We start from the raw sequence: 25984 nt of genomic DNA on the forward strand, positions 1-25984 counted from the left end.
CGAGTGCTAGGAGGCAGTTAGCCTAGCTTAGCATAAAGAATGGAGGCAATTTGATAATGTTCCTGCAGCACATGATAGCTCACTTATTAAATTATGTTTCCGTCTGTCCACTAAATGTTCAGCTACAGCCAACAGCAACTTATCTTGGAATAGCATACTTATTAAAGAAAACGTTTTACATGTACAGTAGCCTATAGCTGTCCAACGTAAAGGTTACAATGAGTCAAACAGCTGGATCTTTTTTAAAGTGATATAATAGGGTAATAAGTGACCTTACATTAGCCTGGCAGGTGGATTTTGTCACTTCAGGACAGAGTCAAGCTAGCTGTTTTAAGATGCTTCAAATATACACAACAACAGAGAAATGTGAGTGTGTCGATCCAATTAAGCCACTAACTGCCTTTTTGTTCTGATCAAGTAAAAAGTGTTAAAACCTGTGTTTTACATGTATTGCAAGGCATTATTTTGAACTACAGAGAAAGCTAAGTTAGCCATTTCTGCCTGGTTTCAGTCTTTATCCAATTCCACTGGCTCCCTGTTCATTCCCGTATCAACTTCAAAAACCTACTGCTCACTTACAAACCCTACATAACCTGCCCCCCCCCCCCTATCTTTCTGACCTTCTTCAGGGGTACACCCCCTCTCGCTCCCTCCGTTCCTCCTCTGCTGGCCTGCTTACCGTCCCCACCCCACGCCTCGTCACCGTGGGTGCACGGGCTTTTAGCTGCACTGCTCCCAGACTCTGGAACTCCTTCCCCCCGCACATCCGACAGTCAGACACAATCACCATATTCAAATCCCAATTAAAAACCCACCTGTTCAAATCTGCCTACTCACTGTAGTGCTCCCCATTATATGTTTCATTAGTGTCCATTTGACTGTCTTCTCCATTATTTCCTGTTTGTGTTTTTATCATGTTCTGTTGCCTATTAGCGTTTTCTTTTTTTTAAACAAATTGTACGGTGTCCTTGGGTGTCATGAAAAGCGCCTAAACATAAAATGTATTATTATTATGCTAGGCTAGGCTAACTAGTGTTTGGCCCAAACCCAATACTTAAAGCACAGGCATGAAAGAGGAATTAATCTTCTCAAGGAAGCAAATCTCCAAAGCTATTCCTTCAAGATCTTTCCCAATGTCTGAAACTGTCAGTTTTGTTTTATTGTGAACTTATTACAGTGCCAGGTTTTGTTGAGGAAATAGCTAATTTAGAAGAACACAGAATTGTTTTTTAAATGAATAACATATACTATCATAGACAGGCACAAAAGCACAGTTCTCAAAACCTTCAATATCAGCTTAACAAAACCCGATGTAGGTCAACTCGTTGGCGCTGATTTAATTTTTACAAAAATCAAAAATAGCACTGATATAATACATACCCCTCCTATCATCTCAAAGTGCTCCTGCCTGCTGAAATCTATTGCTTTCCCGTTGAAGAACCACTTGAAGATGGGACTCAGGGACGAGTCACTGGACACCTCGCATGGCAGCACGAGGCTCTGTCCAACGCTGGCATCCAAACTCAAGGGTGGGACTATAATCTTTGTTGGATCTGCAGCATAGTGGAAGATAAAAAGAGTAATATTTGTAACTGTATCTCTATACAATCCATTAAAATGAAAGAGGTAATACAGCTTCATTTGCCCAGATTAGCCAGACAGATTCTGCTCTAGCGATGTAATTAAGTGACCTTAAATAACTTCACTTAGCCAGCCAATCCCTCCCATAACTCAGTGATGAATAATTAAACACACTGCAATCACAATGTTGAGGAATCCCGCTCTATAATCATCATTATTTAAAAACACAAAATCTGAAAATGCGACAGCTCTCTTTTTCAAATTAAATGTTAGTGACAAAATAGTCCTCACTCCCAGCTACAGACGGCGGTGGTTTGCCTCACTCAGCTACATGAACAATAACTCACAGCTGACAAAACCACGGATGACTTATACGTCTGTCAAACCCGCAGGAACATAAAACGGTTATATATTTCATTATCAATTTCATGCTTGAGTTAGAATTTATTTTCCCTTAACAAAAGTTTAAACCCTAGGCTTTAAAAAGGCACAGCAGTAAAAACCTGTGAAGGAAAGAAAAAAAAAAAATACCTTTTACCACCAGCGTTCCTGTGCTGCTGGATGTTCCAAAGTGGTTTTTGGCCAAGCATGTGTACCTGCCTCCGTCAGATTTGGAGATGTTGGTGATACGTAGAGTCCCATCCTCCGTGATAGTCTGTCTGAGGAGAGGGACAAAACTGAAACAGCCTGTCTTGCGTTTCCATTGGCATAATTAAGTAAATGTTTATTGTACAATGTAATGACTGTAGAATAGCCGCCATTTAGAATGGTTCCCTATAAGCCTCGTGTTATCCCGCCGGTCACTATTGTTGCCGTCGACATGTTTACTCTTTCTGTTTCCACATTGAAAAAAGTTATTGCAAATACATTTATCAATACTAGATACCTTAAAGATTATGTTCACCAAAAATCATTGTACTATCTTTACGTTAACATTCTTAACCCTTTATCTGGGAGCTTTGAGGCAGCCATTCTCTTGGTGCAACCAGGAAGTGAACAGCTCCAGTCATGTGACAATTTACACTGAACATGTGACATTGCACATATTTCATTACGACCCTTTATTTATCCAATATTTTCTGGAATTACATTGATATTCACTGAACAAAAATATAAATGCAACACTTTTGTTTTTGCTCCCATTTTTCATGAGATGAACTCAAAGATCTAAAACATGTTCTATATACAGAAAATAACCATTTCTCTCAAATATTGTTCACAAATCTGAAAAAATCTGTGATAGTGAGCACTTCTCCTTTGCCGAGATAATCCATCCCACCTCACAGGTGTGGCATATCAAGATGCTGATTAGACAGCATGATTATTGCACAGGTGTGCCTTAGGCTGGCCACAATAAAAGGCCACTTGAATCTACTTGAAAATGCTGAGAGTTTCCCCTTTCATTTGAAATGAAAAGTGATACAAGATATATGTATCTATCCAGCTCAATATAAAGAAACTACTTCATGTCTGTAATATTATGTATTTCTTTAAGCCGTTCAAACCTTTTATCTTATTTATTTCATTTCGAATGAGGGCTTCAGAATCTATTCCAAAAGTATATTTTCACGCCTCAAAAGATTACAATGATCTTATGTGAAGCAGAACAGATGTGCTGTAGGGTCAGCATCAGTATTGACAGCACAATAGCTTAAATGCACATATTAATTGGATACACAACAGGCCACCACTGGGCACGGATAGGAAAAAGATAGCAGCATAAGAGAGGCAATTTTACCAGGGTCCTTACCTGCAGCGTTATTGCTCTACAACACGTGGAGATGCTATCAACATGCTAAAAGACTTTTCTTAATAGTCATAACATGGAGACATACCGTATTATATCAGGCTCTTAAGCTCAAGGAATCATATGTGAGTGTGATGAGCGCTTGAAAGAGACGTGACGAAAGTAACAATGACTCAAAGGAAGGTTGACCCTATTGTTGTCCGGTTGAAACAGCTTGTGACTTCCTTTCATGAACTATATGTCCCATTCGCTAGCTATTGTGGCCATTTATGATTGATTCAAAAGATACAATATACAGAAGCAGCTTTTGTTTTGCTTTATCTTGTTGTTTAAGTGGATGCTAGTTTGCAACTAAGTTTTCTAACAGTCCCGACACCCTTCACCAATAAGTAGGGCAGCCTGTATGTCGCCTGAGAGGCCAAACTGAGGGCAAAATAGATTGGGATGTACTTGTCGGAGCACTAGCTATCGCTCATTAATCTCATATCTTTCAGTGGTCAGTGAAAATAAGTTTGTATCAACAACTGTTATATTTTCTCATCTGAACTGTAGCGTGACGATGAGACACTATTCAGAGAGACTTTCTTGAGAAATGGAATCTTAAAGACTAAAATTGAGGCAACAAAAACAGGATTTTAATATTGTGTATATATTTATAATACATAAAAGTTGATCCTAGAGCACTTATTGTTCATGCCACGGAAAGCATGTAAACATTTGCATTAATGAGGGGGCTAATGCGCTCCTGACCTTTGGCTTGAGTAAATCAAACCGAAATGTTGCGAGCAGCCGGCACACAAATCTAACAATTCCACATTGGCTCTACATTGGAATAAATATGTATTCACTGGGGCCAATCTGAGACGCTGTGAGCATGTCTGACACAGGGTGCTTTGTGCTGATTTATTGACGAAAATATCAAACACTGAGGGATGGAGGCGCACTGAGAACATGACCTGAGGGGCAATGAGCTGCAGAACAAATAGAAACGTAAAGCACTATCTGCTTCGTCGACAAACTCTCGTAATGCGGTGAATTTGTATTCTTGTCCATGTGTGCTGCCTGGGTAATTCTCCCTTTCCTCATGACTGATCCATGGAGCAGTTGATAACAAATCAATCCCATTGGTCACATGTTGCAAAAGGTCACGTGGCTTACATAGTCTATGGAAATATGGCTGTACATATTGATCTGAGCGAGAGCCCAAAAGAAAATTAATTATCATATGCCACTGTTATAAATAAGTAAACTTACTGATCAGAATGTCATTATTTTGTATCTCTTTTATGCATTTTCTTTTACCATCTAGAGTTGGATCCTGAATACATAGATAATATTTGACAAATATACCACTCGACTAATATACAGTAGGTGCACTAATAGTCAAGTGTGATGATCGTAATTAACTAGGACAGCATATTGTTTTTCCAATTCAAGCAATAACTTAATAAATGGTATTCCTATGCATGTATTCATTCATGAACTGTATTAACCAAATATATGATTATTGTACACTTTGCTCTGAGGTAATAAGTTTCATTTTCCATTTTACACATAGGGTACTTAAGTTGATGAATTCCTCTCAACCTTGAAAGACTTATCAAAAGTATTTGCACTCAAAAAAGAAATGTTGTGACCGTGTACAGGGCTGTTTAAGGTAAGACTGTTTCAATTAGAAACACAATTTAGAACGTCAGGTAAAACCCTCTAAAACAAATCTCGATACTCATCTCAATTTTGAGACATTTGAAACTTTGACATGGGTTTCCAAAAGACTATCTTTGTCATTTGGTTCAACAAAGTATCGCTGTGTTTTAAGTTTGTAATAGAACATACATTCCCCACAGGAGCAGTTTGGGGTGAAGTGTCTTGCCCAGGGACACAACGCCATGCTGACTGCAGTGGGGTTTGAACCTGTGACCCCCTGATCCAAACACCATCGCACAACCCACTGCGCCACACGCCTCCCATACCTTTATGTGTATGGGTTCAGCTCAAAAAGACCAAGACCAGGCTCAAAACCCGAGGGCACCGAGCCTTCGCAGCAGCTGGCCCCGGGCTCTGGAACACTCTGCCCCTCCATGTGAGGTCGGCCCAGACCCTAGGGGTTTTTAAATCTACTCTAAAGACTCACTTCTTCTCCCTGGCCTTCGAGTCAGAGTGGAGCACAACTCCTGACTTTCCCCTGTGATTTTTATATATCTGTTGTAATTTATTGTCTTTTATTGTGATTGTAGTAATGTGTTTTATAAAATGTACAGCACTTTGGCTCGACCAAAAATCGCTTTTAAATGTGTTTTATAAATAAAACTTGATTTGATTTGAAAGCTTTCATCCCAGATGGAGGCTGCAAGTTAATCTCGCCCTATAACTAAATGTCACAAGGCTGATGACTTTTCACATAGCATCACTGGTTCTGTATTGACATTTACAACCTGGCCTTAACTGTGTGTTAATAAACCATCTAACTCAGGGGTGTCAAACTAAATGTAATCGCGGGCCACATCAGCATTATAGCTGCACTCAAAGAGCCGGTTGTAACTTTAAGACTATATAAAAATACATATATAAATATATATCTAAAATAATGTATTATATTACATTATTGCCTCTGCATTGGATTATTATCAGATAGGGTAATAACTTCATAATTAACTACGTCTGAAAGCAGAAGTCTGGGGCAAATAATTGCAAGTCTCTTCAGTGAGAATGTCACAAAATCATTTAAAAAGAAAAGCCAAATTCTGGAAAACAATCAAAAAACAGAAGTGTCGTTTAAAAAAAAAGAAACGTTAAAAAAAAAAGACTGAGAAAAAGTCTAATTTGAGATGCATTGTGGGACATGTAGTTTATGGGCAACATGCTTCTGTAAATCATCATTTAACTGTATAATAAACGTATTATATTATTTGCAAGCTCTTGTGGGGCCACAGAAAATGAAGTCACGGGCCAGATTTGGCCCCCGGGCCTTGAGTTTGACACCCCTGATCTAACTGCTGATGATCCACATGCTAATCATATTACTTACATGTGATTCCTTTCACAGGAAGCTGTTTTAATGTTATGGTTAAAATACCTGTTATTTAAACAACAATCTTCTTAGAGTAGCAAGCTCAAGACGTGTTCATTCGAGTAAAAAGAAGAGATCTCAGACATCGGACTAATTTACCGTTTCCAAAGTCTCCTGTCTGAGGAAGTTGTTGTAACTTAAATAAAACGAAGTAACAAGGCTCTCAGAGAAAATTGATGCTGTTAAAGTAATTATACGGCTGGAGCCTGACAATGCTTCACGATGGTTCGTTACATAAAAGGCTTTCATTAGTCTGATGATTTGCAGCACTATGGTCTAGAAGGGAAACACCAGGATTCCTTGCAGGACAAAAAGTACCAAAAAGCTCCCATTTGATTTCATTCGGCTGAATATTATCCACATTGGGGGTTGATATCAGCGTCTTGAGCGTCTATAAGAGGGTCGGATCTGCCTTCAGCCCCACAGTGCTGCAAGTGGATTCCTGCTGGTTCTGATTTTCACTGATTTTTGACATTGATTGTTGTTTTTGTGTTTCCAGGTAAAGGATATCATATACCTCATGCACACCAACGGTGTTTCAGGGCCGGTTCGGAGCTGGAGCTTGAAAAGCACCGGGTTTTCCTGTTCACACCGCAGCGGAGCAGCCTCTTAGCTCCGGAATCCGGTTCGTTTCAAACACCAAAAAATTGTCCGGCCAGAGCAAAAACACCGCATACGTCACGCTTACGTTGAGGCGGGGGCAGGGGGAATCGGAATCGTCGATTGTAAAGCAGTTTTGAATGTAGCATGTAACGACTGTAAAGTTGGTAGTAAAGTCGTCCCATTTCTTCCATTTCGTTTCGACAGAGCAAAACCAAAACGTGTCGCGCTTCAACACAATCGGCCATTGTTGTTGTTGTGGGTGTGAGCTGTGAGGGGTTTCCGCGCAGTTTGGATTTATGAAGCAGGCACGCAAACGGTTACGTCATGGCGCAAACGATGACGCAATGACACAGCACCAGTCGGACTCTGGGCGGTGTGAAAAGAGCCGGAGCTAAACCGAAGAACCGGCTCTGAACCTGAAAAGCTCTAGCACAGAGCTTGAACCGGAGTTGCGTTGGTGTGAATGAGGTAAGAGCCAAGACTTCTTGTTCAGTGCGTAGGGCGATGTTATCAGTCCTATTCGCTTTTTGACAATGGATTTGGATGCAGATGCAGTATCTTCATACGAATGCCTATATAAAAAAAGAGCTAATAAAAGCTAAATCGTCATAAGACGCTAACCAATGGGTTCCAATATTTTGTCCAATGAGCTCCATCTAACAAATACAAATATAAGCCTGGAGCCACCTTTTAAATTAACTTGAATAATATTGTCTGTAGACTTTGAGACATTTTTCTCATAATTGTGTCGTTGTAACAGCTGTCAGGTTATGTTGCTTATTTTGTTGACGTCTTGGCGAACAAAGATAGTGAAGATAGAATTGAAAAGCAGCAAAACTGGTTTTTTTAACCACCAAAATGTATTTCGGGGTCGAAGCGACTGGTTTTGATCGAGAAAGTCCAAATTGGTCAAAACTACTCGGACTACAGACGGTAACCAAATCCAACATCTTGTTTCATTCTCACAGTTTCTACTTCCAGATTCAGATATGTGTTTTGAACTTAGCATTTACCGAGACAAAACCCTGTTTCTCTTAACCGACCTGAACATTTACAAACAAACTCTTTCACCAAACATTTAAGAAAGCAGCACTTGTGCCTGAACTCGGTTGGTTCCTTTTGTGTATAAGTCCCTGCTAAGGCCAAGTGCAACTACAAACTGTTTCTTTTAGCTCCTTTGAGTTTCCTCAGAGCTTAAATCATGACATGGTCTGGCCTGTCATGAAGACTGAGGTAGAGTTTCGCTCTAGGATGTCGTGTGATAGCTTTTCTCTGTGGTGTTCACACAGAGACTGTGCCTACGCGTTCTCTGTTCCATATCCAGCACTTTGACTGTCTTGCAGAGCCGTGAAACTGTGAGACACTTTGAAGTTTCAAGCAGCTAAAACATATTGCACTCTCTATCTTGCGCTTTGAAAAACTGATTGAGTAGGGGCCATGGCCTCGTTCTTCCATCCAGTGAAACAGGCTTAGGACAAACTGTGTGTCAACAGAAAACCAACATATTACTCTATGAAAGAACAACGTGTCTATCTGACAAAAAAAAAGTCTTTCTTGAACCAAACAAAGCTCTGTTACTCACTTGAAAAGTCCCCTTGATCAGGGGCATACATAACAAGGAGTCCTAGTAATGAAAATGACCACAAGAGAAAGCTCTTTACCAAAAGTATTGGGAAAATACTGAATGTCCTCTTCCAATATCAGAGTAACATGATAACAAAGGTATCCCAACTGTAGCTGTGTACGTGACAGGATGTCTGATTACCTAGGAGAGCATCAGGACTGCTTGAGGCAGATGATAGCTATGTGATGAACATGATGATTCAGCCTCTATGGAGAGAGACATCAAGCATGCTCATTTCTGACGTGGAGCTAATCTGAAGTAAACATTGAAGACTGCTTTCTATTCCTCCATCTTGTGACTGTGTGACTCCCTCTCTTGGATACCAGCATGTGAAGGACACTGCTCAGAAACTAGTTGATGCTCTGTATGTGATGACTCCTTCCCTTCTGGAGAGGATCACAGACACATGGATCCTGAGGTTGAAGCTCAAGCCGGTGACGATATGCCATCTATTGAATAAACAGCGTTGCATGCAGTACCCTACCTCTTGCCCCCCTGGAGGAGTTCCCCCCCTCTCCACCAGGAGATTGCGGCCCTGGGGGAAGCGTGGGGGCGACACTCCAGCACCACCTCGCCCCCCCGCTGCATCACTGTTGACTTCTTCACGGGCCGTCGGGTGAAGTCCGGTGGGGAGGCTGAGGAACAGATCCGTGTTTTAAGGCCATTTGTCTCGCTTCGTGGAGGGGGAAACAGCCGTGCATCAGCACAAATGTCAAGTGCATCACCAGCAATTACGGAAATGTTATTTCGCCACCAGTGTGCCTTATTGTATGAAGGAATTATGGAAATGAAGAAGAGAGGCCATGGCTCAGTGAAAAGCCAGAGCAGCCTCTTATTATTTATTTACACAGGAAGCACTTTGGTTCCACTAACACAATATGTGTACAGTATATCTCTACCTCTGGTTCAAATGGTTGTAAAACAAACTGCTTACCAACAACCTTGAGCTCAGCGCTGGCGTAGGCAGCTCCGTGCTCAGTTTCTGCCACACACTGAAACATCCCCGAGTCCAACAGAGTGATGCTGGATATGGTCAGCCTGCCATCTTCCACATGGATCCTCCCCTGTGAATAAGGTCATCAGGTCATCATTCAAAGGTTTTTTATATTTGATTTGATTTATTTCGAATGTGTAAAACAATAATACAAACATTTAACATGATACTTATTATACAATACACAATTAAAGGTGGGGTAGGTATGTTTGAGAAACCTGCTCGAGACACACTTTTTGTTATATTCCATGGAATGCTCTTAACATCCCGATAGCAATGAATATCTGATAAAAATCCATAAAAACATGTCATCTGTGGAAGCCGTGGCGCTGTAAAAAGCACGACCAATCATCTGAGCCGGCTAAAGTAACTGGATGGCCTACCTGCCTGTCAGCCTTCCATCGGGGCACAAACTTACCTCGTGCCCTCATAGGTCATGTGCGCGTTCGTGTGTGTTGGAGGAGGGGCTCTGTGAGGAAGGGGGAGATTTTTTCCGGCTGTGTATTTTCAAATTCTAGCGCACTCAAGCTGGTTTCTCCAAAATTACCTACCCCACCTTTAAGCAGTGTCAAATTGATATACAAAAATATTACCGATTCTAAATTATGTATAAACAAATAATCTACTTTATTACACATCCGAAAAGGGTTGGGAAGAAGTGTACACTGATTTAATCCCACCCCTTCTCCCAACAACTACATTATTAACACATATAATAATTTTTTTTTTTCTTAAAGAAATACATTTGTTATTGAAAAACAAACAAACAAAATAAAAACAACAAATAAATAAACAGATAAATGAAAAAAACAAATACATATATAATCCTTTGGTATATAGGTTGTCAGTGTAGCTTTAACAACACTAGTAAGATGTATTACTGATTTACTGCTGAAGGAGAGCTTTGTTTGCGGAAAAAGGTGTGTGTAAAATCAAAGTAACTTGTGCAGTGTTACCTCTGGTGTCAGCGGCTGACCGTTCTTCAGCCATCTGTACGCCGGCTTCGGCTTCCCACTGGCTTTACATTCCCACAGCAGATTAGCATCTATTGCCATATGAGCATCTCTCAGTGTCTGGACCCAGTGCAGATGCTCAACATCTGTGAAAAATACCAACACGTAAATATTAATCGAAAAAGATTTCAACAGCTCGATTTAGTTTTACCAATATAATGCAATAAGAGGTCAACTTCATTATTTGGTCAAATAAACCCAACTGTTTTTAAACAATAGGGACTTTGCTGTTTCCTCTTATTTTTCTGTCCTATTTTCCCTGCTTTAATGTTTAGGGCAAGGCAAGGCGAGGCGAGGCTAGGCGAGGCGAGCCAAGGCGAGGCGAGCCAAGGCGAGGCGAGCCAAGGCGAGGGTAAGATGTACACAATTGTAAGGCCAAGGATGATTTGAATTTGTTTCATACAATTGTATACGCATTGCACAGTAGGTGCAGTTCAAGGATTTGAGAGCAGCAAGTTTGAAGCAGAAATTGAAATGCTGCAAAATACTACCATAAACTATAGCATCAAGATTGCAAAAGTCTGTGTATTTATGCTGCAGTTGAACTCCTTGGGAGAAAGAAGTAATTGTACTCATTAAAGGATTTATTTCATTTGGATTTGTTAGTAAAGGTTTATATAACTTATCTGCTTTGAATTGAGGACCTTGAATGGCTTTGTGTCAACAACCTCTTACGCCTTCATGTTTTGCACATCTGACATGAGATGCTATAGAATCAGAGGCAGGTAAGTTATTCAACGTAAATCCAAAACTCATCTTTTCAATGTCGATATCAACAAGTTCAGCAAACAGAGGACTTTCTCTCGTCCCTCTGTCTACAGAACACCTAATTATTACCTCAATGCAGCGGTTAAAATAAATGATCAAATATTGACATCACAGTAAGGAGGACAGACGAACTGAATACAAAATAACTATGTTGTTTGGCTAAAACTCATAATCAAGCATTTAAAATTACCGTCCAAAAAAACACAAAACCCACATTTCTGGATTAACCCTTTAAGTTATTTATTAAACCGGATACAATCATTTGACAGATGTTGTCAATGTGTAATATTGATGTAAAATCGGTGCAATAACAGTGTATTGTGGTACAGAAAAAGTGTAATATACTGTAGGTGTGTTTATGAGTTATGTAGGTGTACTTATGAGTGTTATGTAGGTGTACTTACAGTATGGTGTTATGTAGGTGTAATATTGGTACTATTTGCGTCTTATTTGGGTGAAAGAATGCGGTAATAATGGTGTAATAATATGTGTGTAAAAAAAGGTGTAATATGGGTGTCATAATGGTGTAATATGGAATAATATTGGCTTTATTTGTGTCATTTGCATTTTAACATTGTTTAATAACAGTATAATACGGGTTAATGATATATACATGTAAACCCAAATGGTGCAAGATGAAAAATAAAAGTCATTTTTTGAAGAAAAATCTTGAAATATGTCATTTAAGCTTAGAAAGTAGCTTTCAATTCATTTCAAAATTATTCAAAAGTCCTTGTCCATCTATGGATTACAAAGAAGTTGTGCAGGCATCTCTGTGAAAACAGAAAACAAAAGTTTACAAGGCTCTTACTCTGGAATAGAAGCTGCCCTCTGGCTACATTTCGTCCTCTGCTGTTTTCGGCAACACACTCGTACACGCCGGCATCCTCTGGGCGAAAATATGGGATTTCCAGAACCCCACTGGAGTGGTTGATTTTAATCTTTCCAGGGAGTGGATTTCCATCAGCTTTTCTCCAGGAGATGGAAGGCACCGGGCTGCAGAGGTCACACACAAAAGGTCACGATGGCCACATGCTCCTGCTCACACTGACCGAAAGGACTGCCATGACAATTGTTTCCAGTCCGTTTGTTGTAAAACAGTATGTCTGGCAACGTCATAAAAAGTTGTAAGAAATACATCAATATATATGTGTCGGAACTTTAAAGTACATTATTTACTGAAGCAGTGCTTCTCCCCGGGAAGCGTGGAGTTACACACTGAACACATCGTCTTTAACTCTCACTTGTTGACGCTATTATTATGTGTGTATGACCTATACACATAAGAAGAATAGTATGAGATATATCGCGAGAGACGAGCCGAGACTACGTCATCGCAAGACTACAGAAGAAGACCCGCCCCGTCGACGCCAAGCAATCTATGAAGACTACAAAATGATATAAATGACAATGTACGGGGGAAATAGTTTCTCTCTCATTCTTCGCACCACAGATAGTTAACTGCTCTGAGTGGTCTGTGGACTGGTGCTTTTCATTTCAGAACCAGCTGTGAACTTTTGTAAAACCTACCACATCATTGTTTTAATCAATACCCTTACATTTTCCGAGGAGTTTCCCTGTCTACTTTTAACTAACTCCTGGACTTTGAACGAAAGAACACTTCAACGTGTCAATGCCGTGTGAGGGGGGAGAGATGCAGTGTGCTAATGTTCCTGATACTTACTTTCCTAAGGCGAAGCATTCCAGTTTCACTGATGATCCTTTCGAGATGTGAAGGGTGTCGGGAAACTGCACCTCAATTTTTGGCTCGTATTCGCCCATCACTAAGAGGAAGGATAAATGCAAATCACATCAGTCGGAATACAGGACACGGACATGCAGTTTCCTGTAATTCATATTGGATGTGGCACGAGTTACACTGGCAAAGAGCGCGTTGGCATCGTGAACAGCAGCGTTTGGCTCGGCGGATGGATGAGTTCGGATTACATATCTCCCTCAGCTCAAATCTGCAGTGGTTCACATAAACGGTCCTGATGGGGGTTAGTCTGTGAGGCGGGCTGCTTGCTGTGTGTGCCTACATGCATTTATGTCAGAATGGACTACATGTCCTGCTATGTAAATATGTGCCTTCATGCTGATAGAGAGAGGGTTCTCGAAGACATAACCCCGTATAGTTCCAAGGATTCAAGAGCTGCAAAAAAACATAGCTCGTAAACAAAAAGCAAAAACATTGTCACGCTCGAGACAAGCGATTTATCTCCCGGGCTCACGTGTCAGTTCAAGAGGCAGCGGAGAAGAACCGAGGGGGCTTACCGTCTCTCCGCACCACCACAGGGGTTGGAGAGCTGAGCACTGTGGCGTTGGTCATCATGTTTCTCACCGCACACGTGTAGTTCCCCGCGTCGGAGGCTTCAACTTTGGCCACGTACAAGTTGCCTGTCCTCTGAGAGATAAAGCGACGGGCGTCCTGTTGCAGGAAGCTCCGCTGACCGTTGAAAACCCAGGAATATTTTATCTCTGAAAAAAAAAAAAGGGAACAGGGTGTAAAAACAGAATCCAGTGACCTTCCCAAAATGACCTGCAATACAGGGAGGGATAGTTTTACAAATAAATGGTATGATATTATATTCCTCGGCTTAAAATATAAATATTAGGTGACTCCAAAGAATAAGGTTTGTGACATTTAATATTATTATTTAAGAAAAAATACCAAAAACATCAATGAATGGATTGTAACATGTATTTCTAGGGTAGCCAAAGCCTGACCAGCAAGATGATGTTGGCTTAAATAAGCAAGTGTGCTACTTACTGTAGGTACGATAAGAATGTTATGTATGAACTTACTAAAGTTAGCGTATGTATGGTCAAATATGTCGACATTGACTTTTGGTTTAACAAGGTCAAACATTAGTCTCCTGGGTAAAAGTCCTGTTTGTTTGACCCATTTATTTTAACATCCTCTCAACACAGACTGTGTTGCTCTCTATAATACATCACCTGGAGTCCTTGTTGTTAGGGAAATAATTGACCTAGACTCCTAGATATGACGTACAGCACCAACCCTGACGTCTGTTTATCTCCTTTAAGGACATAGGCTGCTTCAGCCATAATGTTATTGTTCCCATTCTGTGACCGGTCAACACCTGGTCACAGATGGTCTTTGTTGTGGGTGCACTGGGACACTTCCTTCTTTGTTGTTCGTGGACTCCAGGGTATGACATCTTCGAGGCCATAAGTGACGGACACAAGTGACTCAGTGTGCCCAACTGGTTAAGCTATCTTATCAAGACATGTTGATGACTCTGTGAAACCAGTTCAATGGGCTAACGAGAGAGAGGCGCTCCAGAGTTGACGTGGCAACCACCCGTGCAGTCAGACCGTGACTGTGTGACTTGTGATGTGAATTCTCCGGCCGTAACTCCAAATAAACCTCCAGTGTTTGACATCGAAGCTCCTGCTCTACCCTGTCTCCTTCCTGAGTCGGTGACACAGAAGTTTCCCTTACACTTGTTTGCTACCGTCATATTAACGGCACCTAAAATCCACAGCTCATCTGTAAGGAAAACATGCTATGCAATAAACTGCTTACACAACTGATGTTAACAGCTGGAAGAAATTCAAGATATACTAACAAGTAAACAAAGTGAGAATTTATCCACTTATATTTATGTATCAAAACCTCCTTTCGATTTCATTCCATTTTTCAAACCGAAAGTCTTCAGTAGGTACGAACTGGCTCGGAAACGAGTCAGGAAGTCAGAGATGGACTAAAGTAGAGTTCAGACAGACCGTGTGAAATAATGGCACTCCCTTATTCCTCTGAATTGCACCGCTGTGTTGCTCAGCGGGGGGTGACCACACAAAGGTCTCCGTCAAGATCAGGTTCATGCTGAAAAGAAGTACCTGAACTTCCTCCTGCAATGGACGTGTGTAAAGGTACATTTATAGTGGACTATTCTTCAATGTGGGCGAAGCATTTCTACTGTTTATTTCCCAATTGTCGAAGCAGAGAATTAAATGATTGCACTGTAATGTTGAAACACAGAGTGTACAGCAAATGGCCGTGTGTTGGCACCTTACCAGCCTTAAACTCATGGATCTATTACTCAAACCTGCTCTCCTGGATTTTATTGCATTGTCTCACTGGTCCCTGAAACAGCAAGCCTCCACCAAATCAGCCCCTAGCGCCTTTTAACACAGCGCTGTTTTCCATCTGAATGCCGAGGTTTAACAGTTTGTGTAATGGTGTTTTGTTTTTATGTGAAGTGTACACAATGAGAAAAACAGAATAACTCTCACCTTATCTTTGACTAAGAAGCATCAAACAACAATGGTATCTAAAAAGCAGGTGAAAAGGTCAAACACGGTGCCAACTGTGTTTAAGATAGTGCAGGCATTATCTGTCCTAGTTGACCCTTAACTCGTGTCACACACACACACACACACACACACACACACACACACACAGTAACGAGGAGGATTCGTGTCAGAGTAAAGAAAAGAAGGGAAACAGACACAGCGGGAGACAGCGAGGCAGAGATGTCTGCTGGGAGATCAGAGGCTATTAGTGTTTTCAAGACACATGGCATTCTGCAGTCAGCCCTTTTCACTGGGCCGACGGTAACGATGTCCTGCGCGCTTCCTTCAGGGAAAACAGTGACTTAGAATCATTACAGGGGAAAAGTCAGGGCAGAAAGTGACAGAGCTATTATGATTAGAAACTGTCGGAGACCGGGTCTGTTTAAGAGCTGCAGTCTCTCAGCAACAGAGGACTCGCAGGCAAATAATCTAACGTCCTCTGACAAGAGTTTAACTCTCAGCGCGGCTCCTTTTAGACCACTAACGTATTGATTGCACCAAAAAGCTTCAGATGATTCCCCTTTTGACTCAGGTGCTCCTCGAGTGGTGCATCAACAAGGCATTAAAGGTCCTCTATTATACTGTTTTTCATCAATATATTATAGCTCTCATGCAAAACATGTCTCCAAACACCAAACAGATCATTGCAGCATTACCCATAATCCCCTCTGTTTCAGCCCTGTTTCCAAAGTGCTGATTATCTGTCTGTTACTTGAGATGAAAATAAGGAGCCACTCCCCACGCCCCTCTGAGATATCAGGTGATACGGTGGGGGGGGGGGGGGGGGGGGATAAGGTTACAAAACCCCAAAAAACGTTATGACATCGTAAAGTGGCCAGAATCTGATCAGCTAACTTTCAGACTAGGGCTGCTCAATTAATCGTATTTTAATCGTGATTACGATTATGGCTTGCAACGATTACGAAAACAACGTAATCGAAATAAAACGATTATTTTTTTATTATTATTACTTTTATTTATTTATTTAAATTTTTTTGGGGTTTTCAGTTGAATTATATTTAACGTTCAGGGTAATCAACTGTTAAAAACATACTGTTCACATTGTTTTTCTCCAATAAATAGATGTTTTCAAAGTCAATGAATAATCGCATTTAATAATCGCAATTACAATTATTGACCCAAATAATCGAGATTATGATTTTTGCCATAATCGAGCAGCCCTATTTCAGACAGGTTTTTATATAAATGGATCAGGACAAAAAGAGAGGAGACCCATATATATATAAAATACATGGAAAAGTGGATTTTGCATAATAGGTGACCTTTAAAGGCACCCTTTTTCAATTTCACCTCAAGCTAGCTTTATCGTGTGGTGTTTAATCCCATCATATGTGCGGTAATGCTGTGTTTAAAGAGGAGACATATAAAGAGGGAGGGCTTTTTTAAAAGGATGGGGAGGCTGGAGGGAAACATTGCTCAAGAGTGGATTCCCCTGTGGCCGTGGGGATTCGGCTGGCAACAGGGAGCTGAGAATGGCTGGTGCTCCAGCGTGAAATTGCGCTGGTGGGCACCGAATGGCTGCAGGAGTGCGGACCACTTTGAGGGTCTGCTAATCAGCAACACACAGACACATGAGCCGACTCGCAGCTGTGCCACGGGATAAACGCTCCCCCGGCCACAGCCACAAGCTGACTTTATTACCCACGGATAACCTGCCCACAGCCATGGAGGAAAAATGGCAGTTCCAGGAAGTGGAGCACCGGAGACCTTAGAGATGACAGCACGGTCACAGATCACATGGGCGAAGAAGAAGTGAGCTCAAGGTTAAGAAGTGCGAGGCTATGAACTATAGATGTGAAGGCGTGAGTCTGGGCTGGTAGAGAGGTGGCTGATCATAAAAAGTCTGGCAGATAAGGCGGAGTGAGTATAAAAGCAGCGTGGAAGAGAGGAAGGTGGCAAGGTATAAAAACAAAAGAGACACAGCGCGGTGTTACAGGGAGATAATAGGCAGCAGAGTGAAGAACAATAAAGACTGCTGACGCAAGCAGGAGTGTGTGACTCCAGCAGATAATGAAGAAGAGTTAGGAGTGTACCTCCGTAATGGGGTGGAGGCCCGCACAGAAGAACCACGGCTTGACCCTCTCTCACCGACACCGTGTTCCTGGACTTCATGCTAAAGTTGTGCAGAACTGTTGGATAGAAAACAAACACAACTTTTCATTGTTTTGCAGCTGAAATAACTCAAAGGTGACATCCAGGGAGGGCATTTCATTCTGCAGAATACACTTCCTCTGTCTGATTATATCACAGTGAAAGCAGGTGATTTGGCAAAGGGTGCACCAAAGCGCCCGAGAGATTTCTTTCACCTTTAATGAAATGCTGCTGTGCGGCGTGAGAGAATAAACAGTGGGAAGACATATCCATCCCCGAGTCTTAGAAAGACCAACTAAATCCCAGGAGGGACCGAGCAAATATCAGCTGTGGTCAAATCAAAACTGGTCGGATAATAAATCCTACAAATTACAGAATATGGCTTCATTAAGTCTGTATTAACCAGGAAATTAGCTCGTAAATCAATCTGAGGAGTACTTAAGGTTTCTATTGGACAGCTGTTGACATTACATTTAAACTACATATGGTGCAGTAGATGGAGAACAATAACTAGCTTGCCTGGACACAGTGTTATTCGAAAATAAAATATGTGCTCCATATGGTAATGATTATGGTAAACTGGGATGATTTATTGTTTTTGTGGTTTCATTATCTGGGTCTCCTCTATTAGGCGCTTTCACACCGGAGTACTATTCCCACTTTAGTTCCGATATAGTTCCGAAAATGTGCGTTCACACCAAAACAATCCGGAACTAAAATGCGTTCATGAGAACCTTTCCACCCCCTTTTCAGCCCCTGCTAGAGAGCAGGGGCTTTCGTGGGAGAATAAGGTTCCTATGTCTGATTGGCTGGGCGGATTGCAAACCACGCCCTGTAAAACTCCCAAAAAGTTTTGTGAAGCCGCCATTTTATTTTCCTCGCATTAGCATTATTAGCATTAGCATTAGCCCAGCGCAGAAACGCAGAGAGACTAACTTATGGCAACACAACAGAAACCATGGGAGCGGTGGAGATGAGGAGGTGTCGGCGTTCTGGCGATTTACTCGGAAGGCTTCAGTAGAAGCTGCTGGGACTCCCAGCAGCTTCTACTGAAGCCAGTCCCCAACTCCGGGGACTTCCGGCCGGGGACTTTGGGCGGCAGTATACGCCGTGAAGTGGTTTGCGGCCTGAAAGTAAACCCAAAGCAGAAGAAGAAGAAGTGACGTCAGCGGCTTCATTTGCCTAATCCACCCCCAGGGAGTTATTCCGGTGTGAACGCGATCTGTACTTAGTTCATGAGAACTAAAGAGTTCGCATGAACCTTTGTGGGAAAAGTACTGCGGTGTGAAAGCGCCTATTCAGTCCTCATATCCTCATATAAGCCACTGCGCTAGTAAAAGAGGTAACACTGTCAATTCAGACATGCAGATTGACATACAATCAGAGATGGCACACTTTGATACAAGGTGTGTTCAGAAAGAATACATTATGACTATTATGACATGCGACAATCACATTTCCATGCCCGACCCAGAGCTCTCAGCCTCATAATGCAGTGGAGGCTTTGCCTGAGACGAAGCTTATTGTTGTTTGGATTGTTGAAAGCTATAAATATGAATACAGCAGCCCAAAAAAAACTGGCGAGAGCAGATGACGGTGTCCTAAAAATAATGTTCCCATACAACAAACCTGCATGGCCAATTTGGTTTGAGTTATCAAAAGAAAGAAGACGTTTGGGGTGGATGGATGGGTCAATTGTTTGCCACTTGTTAATTAGTAAAATGTACTTCGTCAATAATAAAACAGACATAACCATTTAAAGCAAAAACCATATTTTACTAAACATAACCAAGTAGTCATGTTGCAACATGTTTAACATTGACCATGGGATACAACGTACAGCTCTATGTACTATAACTGGATTGAGAAAGCAGTTTAGTGGTTTAGGAATGCAATGTTGTAGACTGCAGGGTTGAACCAGTCGTAACCAGTTGAACAAAAAAAGGAGCGTGTTACCAATATTGGATTTTAAAAAATTATAATAAATAAACGTGAAAATTAGAAGATAGATCTATAACCCAACTAGCACCCATTGAGCATAATGTCTGGCATACATAGTTTTGCAAATGAGATTACCATGAGCTATAAGATTAAGAAAATGGCAAAATAAATAAAAAAAAATGTATTATTAATTACGTTGTTTATAAATTAATCTGAGGGCCGCAAAAAGAGGAAAAAAGAGGAGCCATTTGCCCATCCCTGGTGTAGAAGTCCGTTTAATTGAAAAAGTGGATATATATTAAAACGTTTTTTTTAAAGCATGTATTCTCAAAATGCTCTGGGTTCACTGGTTTGGCTACTCTGTTATGCCACTTCATATCATTGGTTTTTAGGTTGTTGATCTGATGGTCTATGATTAATTAACCACCAACAAATGAAATGTAGCAGCCCTAGAAAGAATATTTCATTATACTATTTAGTTGTGCAAACTTTCTGAACAAGTCAAAGAGGAAAAAGTTGATGAAATGCGTCATAAGTTCATGTCAGTAACAGCATTCTCAGAACGGAACTCCACTCACATGCAAACTGGACCTTTGCCTCCCTGCTGACGACAGTCCCGAATGTGTTGGTGGCGATGCACTGATACACTCCTGCATGGTCCATGACACGGGGGTCACTGATCAGCAGGCTCCCCTCCACCAGGCTGAAGTTCGGATCCGACTCCGTGTTTAGCTCTCTCCCATCCATTTTCCACCTGTAGGAACATCAACATATATTAATCTTTCCACTGAATCCCCTGAGTAGTACCCATGGGTAAAAACATAATTACTCTCCGACTACGGCTGCATGACTACATTGAAATGCAAATGAAGCTAATTCAGCAACACGGCCTGGTATCATTCACAGCTCAGAAGAGTGCTTCGTACCATCATCCTCACATACACCGCACCTTATATACGGTCAAAGGGCAGGCAAAACACGTACCTATAATGAGGAGTTGGGTTTCCTCTTGCGTTACAATTAATGAACACCTGCTTATCGTCAATGCTCAGGGGGAAAATGCTGTCACTCGGCTCCTGGGTGAAGACAGGACCATGGCGTGTATTCTCTGTGTGGGGGGAAAAAGAATTAGCTGCACAATGATGTGCACGTGACATTGAATTAATGTAAAAATAAATCACTCCGTGCTCAGAAAGCTGTATGTTACTCCAGACCCATATAATTAGCTGCCAGTGCAGCACTTTGAGTGGATTCTGCATTTAATAAACCGTCTTGTTCACATGTCAAGAGGCAGATGCGATGAGAGAGCAATTACCAAAGATAACACTGAGCTTTAAACACGAGTCATGAAGTTATCTTATATACATTTAGGATGATCTTTCACAGAAATAACGTGTGAATACGGAAATAAATGTTTTTTTTCTAGTCGGAATAAAAAGACAGCAATAAGAAGTGGGAAATAAGTTTTGTTTTACAAATGTTTGTTGCACTTATGGATTGTCTAAATCCCTTCCCCATTCATCATGATTGCAACGGCTGTGTTACATTTGTCGCTTTTGGTAAAAAAAATTATTTTGTTCCTTCCAGACAATTTAAAGGTGGGGTAGGTAAGTTTGAGAAACCGGCTCGAGATCGCTAGAATTTGAAAATACACAACCGGAGAAAATCTGCCACTTCCTCACAGAGCCCCTCCTCCAACACACACGAACGCGCACATGACCAATGAGGGCACGAGATAAGTTTGTGCCCCGATGGAAGGCTGACAGGCAGGTAGGCCATCCAGTTACTTTAGCCGGGCCGGCTAAACGGACTGGTTGTACTTTTACACTATTACGGCTTCTACAGATGACATTTTTGTATGGATTTGTTGTCAAAGCACTTCAGATATTCATTGCTATCGGGATGTTAAGAGCATTCCATGGAATATAACAAAAAGTGTATCTCGAGCCGGTTTCTGAAACTTACCTACCCCACCTTTAAATGTAACGTATACAAATGCAAACACCGAACATTACAAAATATCACGACATTACTAAAAAGACAGTTGTGTTTGGCTTTGGTGAAAAACACAACACTTTTATAATTTGTGGTTTTGGTGCTTTTTTGTGAATGGTGTCATCTGTTTGCGTCCTCTACTAGAGACTGCTTTTCTAGATAGGTATTTGAAGGGTTCCTGGCTAACGTCAACATAAGCATATTTTACAATACATCAAGTTCATAATATTACAATATATTTAATCAATCAACAACTTTATTAATCCCGCAAGGGGCAATTGGTTATGAGCAGCAGCTTATGTCATGAACACAGGCAGGAACATACAAGAAGAAAACACACAGACACACCCGGAGCACAGATGTGGATAATTCCAATTGACACTATAAATAGTTCAAAGCATCACAATAATAAATAAATAATCAAGTTAAAAGCCTTTTCAAGAATTTAAAAGTTTGAGTGCAGAAGGGATGAATGATTTAGAAAAGCGATTAGTCCTTTGAGCAGGTAGAGCATATCTACGCCCTGATGGCAACAGACGAAGTTCATGTGAGAGAACACGACCTGGAGAGTTCAGAACGCTCTCGGCTTTCCGCAGAATCTGTCGGTTACAGAAGGAATTTAAGTCTCTCTGTTTCACGCCGATGATCTTGGAGCAGGTTTTAACAATGCTGTTCAGGCTGTTCCTGTCTTTCAGTGTGAGGCTATGGAACCAGCAGATAAAAGAAAAACAAATAAGGCTCTCAATGAATACTTGGTAAAAACGACAGACTGAAAGGCCTGACAGAGAAAGAGTTCAGTTTGTGAAGAAAGTGCATTCTCTGTCGACCCCGCTTCACAACACACTCAGTATTCACATCAAATCTGAGGTGGTCATCGAAAATGGTGCCCAAGTATTTGTATGATGTGACCATTTCTACCTTGTCATTGTGTATGATGCACTCCTTAGGAACATCCTCGTCTAAAATCAATGATCAATTCTTGGGTTTTAGAGACATTTAAATCCGTCGTCGCACCAGGAAATAAAATCGGCAAGAGCACACTCTGATTCTGGGCCGCTGAGGAGGGACAAGAGGGCGGGATCATCAGAGCATTTAACCAGGTAGCTGTTGTCTTGCATTTATCAGTGTACATTATAAAAAGTAGGGGCGAAAGAACGCATCTTTGAGGCGAGCCCGTGGAAGTGACGACAGAGTCAGAGAGGCGTCCATTGACAGACACCTTCTCTCTATTAGTTAGACAGTTTAAAATCCATAAAACAAGTTGATCAGCAGTTTAAAATGACATGATAGGCTGTCCACCAGGAGATGCGGCTGCATTGTGTTCAATGCTGAAGAAAAGTCAGCGTGGGCTTGTGGCTTTTCAAGGTGTTTGTGGAGGGTGTGCAGTATAAAAAGCTTTGCATCCTCTACGCCAAGGGTGTCAAACTCAAGGCCCGGGGGCCGAATCCAGCCCACCACTTCATGTGATGTGGCCCACAAGAGCTTGCAAAGAATAGAATACGTTTATTATAAGGTCACGTGCCGCTGAGGAGCACCATAAACTACATGTCCCACAATGCATCTCATTTTGTGAGATGCGCACAGAAGAGACTTGTAATTACTAGACTTATGCTTGCAGGCGTAGTTAATTATGAAGTTATTACCATATCCGATAATAATCCAATGCAGAGGAAATATTGTAAAATAATACATTATTTTATATAATATATATATTTATCTATGTATATAGTCTTAAAGTTACCACCGGCCCTTTGAGTGCAACCATAATTCTAATGTGCCCATGATGAAATTGAGTTTGACACCCCAGTCTCCGCCTCTCCCTGCCTGATACGCAAACTGTAGTGGATCAAGTTCACCACCTACTGACATGACAAGGCCTTTAACACTTTTTTCCAACATTTTCATTACCCATGACGTTAAAGCCACCGGTCTGAAGTCGTTTAGGACTTTAGGATGAGGCTTCTTAGGGATGGGAATTACAGTTGAGGATTTCCACATATCAGGAATTTGGCTATTCTCAAGTGACAATTGGAATATATGCTGGAAAACACCACAGAGTTCGCTAGCACAATACTGGAGTGTACGCCCACAAATATGGTCAGGACCTGGGGCCTTCCGAATATTGACTCGTTTGAAGAGATTCCTAACATCATCCTGTTCAATGACTATGTCTGAGATAGGGGAGAGAGACTCTCTAAGGGTTTCCAAAGGTGTTTATGGAGAAATCATTTTTCTCGAATCGAGAATAAAAAATGTTAACAGCATTGGGGAGGTCTGCCTCATGTGTTCCCTCAATGTTAATGGTATTCCTAGCCCTGTCATTGTTACCGTGGGAGATGGAGGACATTGATTTGATTCCCCTCCAGGCTTCCCGAAGATCTCCACTGCTGTATTTGAGTTCCACCTTATCCCTATAAGCTATTTTAGCTTTTCTTATCTCATTTCTTAATTCTCTGTTAATTTCTTTGTTGTCCTGACTGTTTCCAGTATAAGATATACGTTTCTTTCAATTTATAACACTCTTTATTCCTTCGTGACCCACGGCTTATTATTAGGGAAGACGGTAATGTCTCTAAGGAATGTTAGACTCCACACAAAATAATATGTAGAATGAGACAGTTGACGTCAGTTCATTGAGATCCGAGCATGAGCTATAAAACACATCCCAATCCGTGCAGTCCAAACATGCCTGTGAGGTGGCAATGCTTTCCTCTGTCCAACATTTCACAGTTTCTTTTGTGCACACTTGTTTCCTGCAGATGGGTTTGTAGATCGGCACGGGAAGAACGGTCGTGTGGTATGAAGCTCCAACAGGGGGCATGGTCAGGGACTTGAACGCACCAGGCACCGTGCCGTAACACAAGTCAATAGTGGATTTATTTAAAGTTGTAGGACATGTGACATACGAGCAGTATGTCACATGTCCTACTGTATGTCAGTATGTTTTTAAGGTCTTATGCACCTGACAGTGATTAAAATCTCCTAAAATAAATGTAGGAGCATCGGGGGAGAGGGAGTCCAGTCTGTTAGTAACTTCCTCAATCAGCTGGGTGGCTGCTGAGGCGTTTGCCCGCGGGTGAATGTAAACACTAGTGAAAACAGCTGTTAAATGTAGGAAGTAAATGAAATGTTTCCTCCTTGCCTTTGAGGTAACCGTGTGTTCGGTTCATTTGGTAAGCTAGTTACCGAACATGCTAACCGTTGCTTATGTTAGGGAAGATTGAATCCATTCTGTACACTATTGCTCTTGTGTTTTTTCGTGTTGTAGACTTTATCAAAAAGAACATTATCCAAACTCTGTCATAGTTTGCCATCAAAAAAAGTGCCATGTACAAGAATAACATCTGGACAGGTCTGCTGTACTTGGTATGGTTGCTAAGCTAAGATTGGACTATTTTAACTCGAGTGCTGGGCTTTACAATCCATTTTACACTGTAAGCTTTTCTGTACATGCACAGAATCAAAATACAAACAGACATTGGTCTAAGCTTTATTACATGCCAGCATGAATTACAAAGAGTGTCAAGTAACCCAGCTGGCTAATTGAGTTACGCTTTATTTCATTATGATCTAGATGCAAGTAGCATAACATGGTTAAGGTATTTCCATGAGTTGCAATATCAGTGTATTGCCCTACTATGGATATAATCTAATCATCAGAGAGCCTGCAAAGCTGTGTCTGCATGTTTGTGTGTGTGTGTGTGTGTGTGTGTGTGTGTGTGTGTGTGTGTGTGTGTGTGTGTGTGTGTGTGTGTGTGTGTGTGTGTGTGTGTGTGTGTGTGTGTGTGTGTGTGTGTGTGTGTGTGTGTGTGTGTGTGTGTGTGTGTGTGTGTGTGTGTGTGTGTGTGTGTGTGTGTGTGTGTGTGTGTGTGTGTGTGTGTGTGTGTGTGTGTGTGTGTGTGTGTGTGATCAGTGTGTGTGTGTGTGTGTGTGTGATCAGTCGAGCTTGACTTGGTTAGCTCCAGCAGAACGATCAATACACAGGAGTAATTAACCGATGTTGCACTAATTACCCCCGTGGAATCCAACATTTCTTCAATGGACGCACATACTGCCGTTATTATAACATCATGTGTCATACGCCGAGCCTTACGCCCGTGTTTTCCTCTTGAAGAACCTGCTTGCTTTTTTAATTCTGGCTGCTAACCTTGAATAGGACAAAGAGTGCTCCCTCCCTCCCGTATCATCATCATCATCATCATCACGGGCACTGCCA

At 41.4% G+C, this 25984-nt stretch overlaps 1 protein-coding gene across 2 annotated transcripts in view; it reads right to left on the minus strand.

Moving 5' to 3' along the window:
* The window catches only part of LOC117447021 (contactin-4), a 54647-nt gene that overhangs the window by 26982 nt on the left and 1681 nt on the right, over positions 1-25984 (minus strand). For both annotated transcript variants that reach the window (XM_034083589.1, XM_034083590.1), the window contains exons 2-12: positions 20758-20881; positions 20352-20527; positions 17775-17870; positions 13675-13878; positions 13085-13184; positions 12212-12396; positions 10576-10718; positions 9560-9689; positions 9110-9260; positions 2113-2240; positions 1381-1553 (exon numbers count right to left, since the gene is read on the minus strand). In XM_034083589.1, coding sequence (XP_033939480.1) covers positions 1381-1553; positions 2113-2240; positions 9110-9260; positions 9560-9689; positions 10576-10718; positions 12212-12396; positions 13085-13184; positions 13675-13878; positions 17775-17870; positions 20352-20527; positions 20758-20881 — 1610 coding nt within the window. The remainder of the gene's footprint in view (positions 1-1380; positions 1554-2112; positions 2241-9109; positions 9261-9559; positions 9690-10575; positions 10719-12211; positions 12397-13084; positions 13185-13674; positions 13879-17774; positions 17871-20351; positions 20528-20757; positions 20882-25984) is intronic.

Source organism: Pseudochaenichthys georgianus, chromosome 5 (genome assembly GCF_902827115.2).
Source record: "Pseudochaenichthys georgianus chromosome 5, fPseGeo1.2, whole genome shotgun sequence".
In the NCBI taxonomy this organism is placed as follows: Eukaryota; Metazoa; Chordata; class Actinopteri; order Perciformes; family Channichthyidae; genus Pseudochaenichthys; species Pseudochaenichthys georgianus.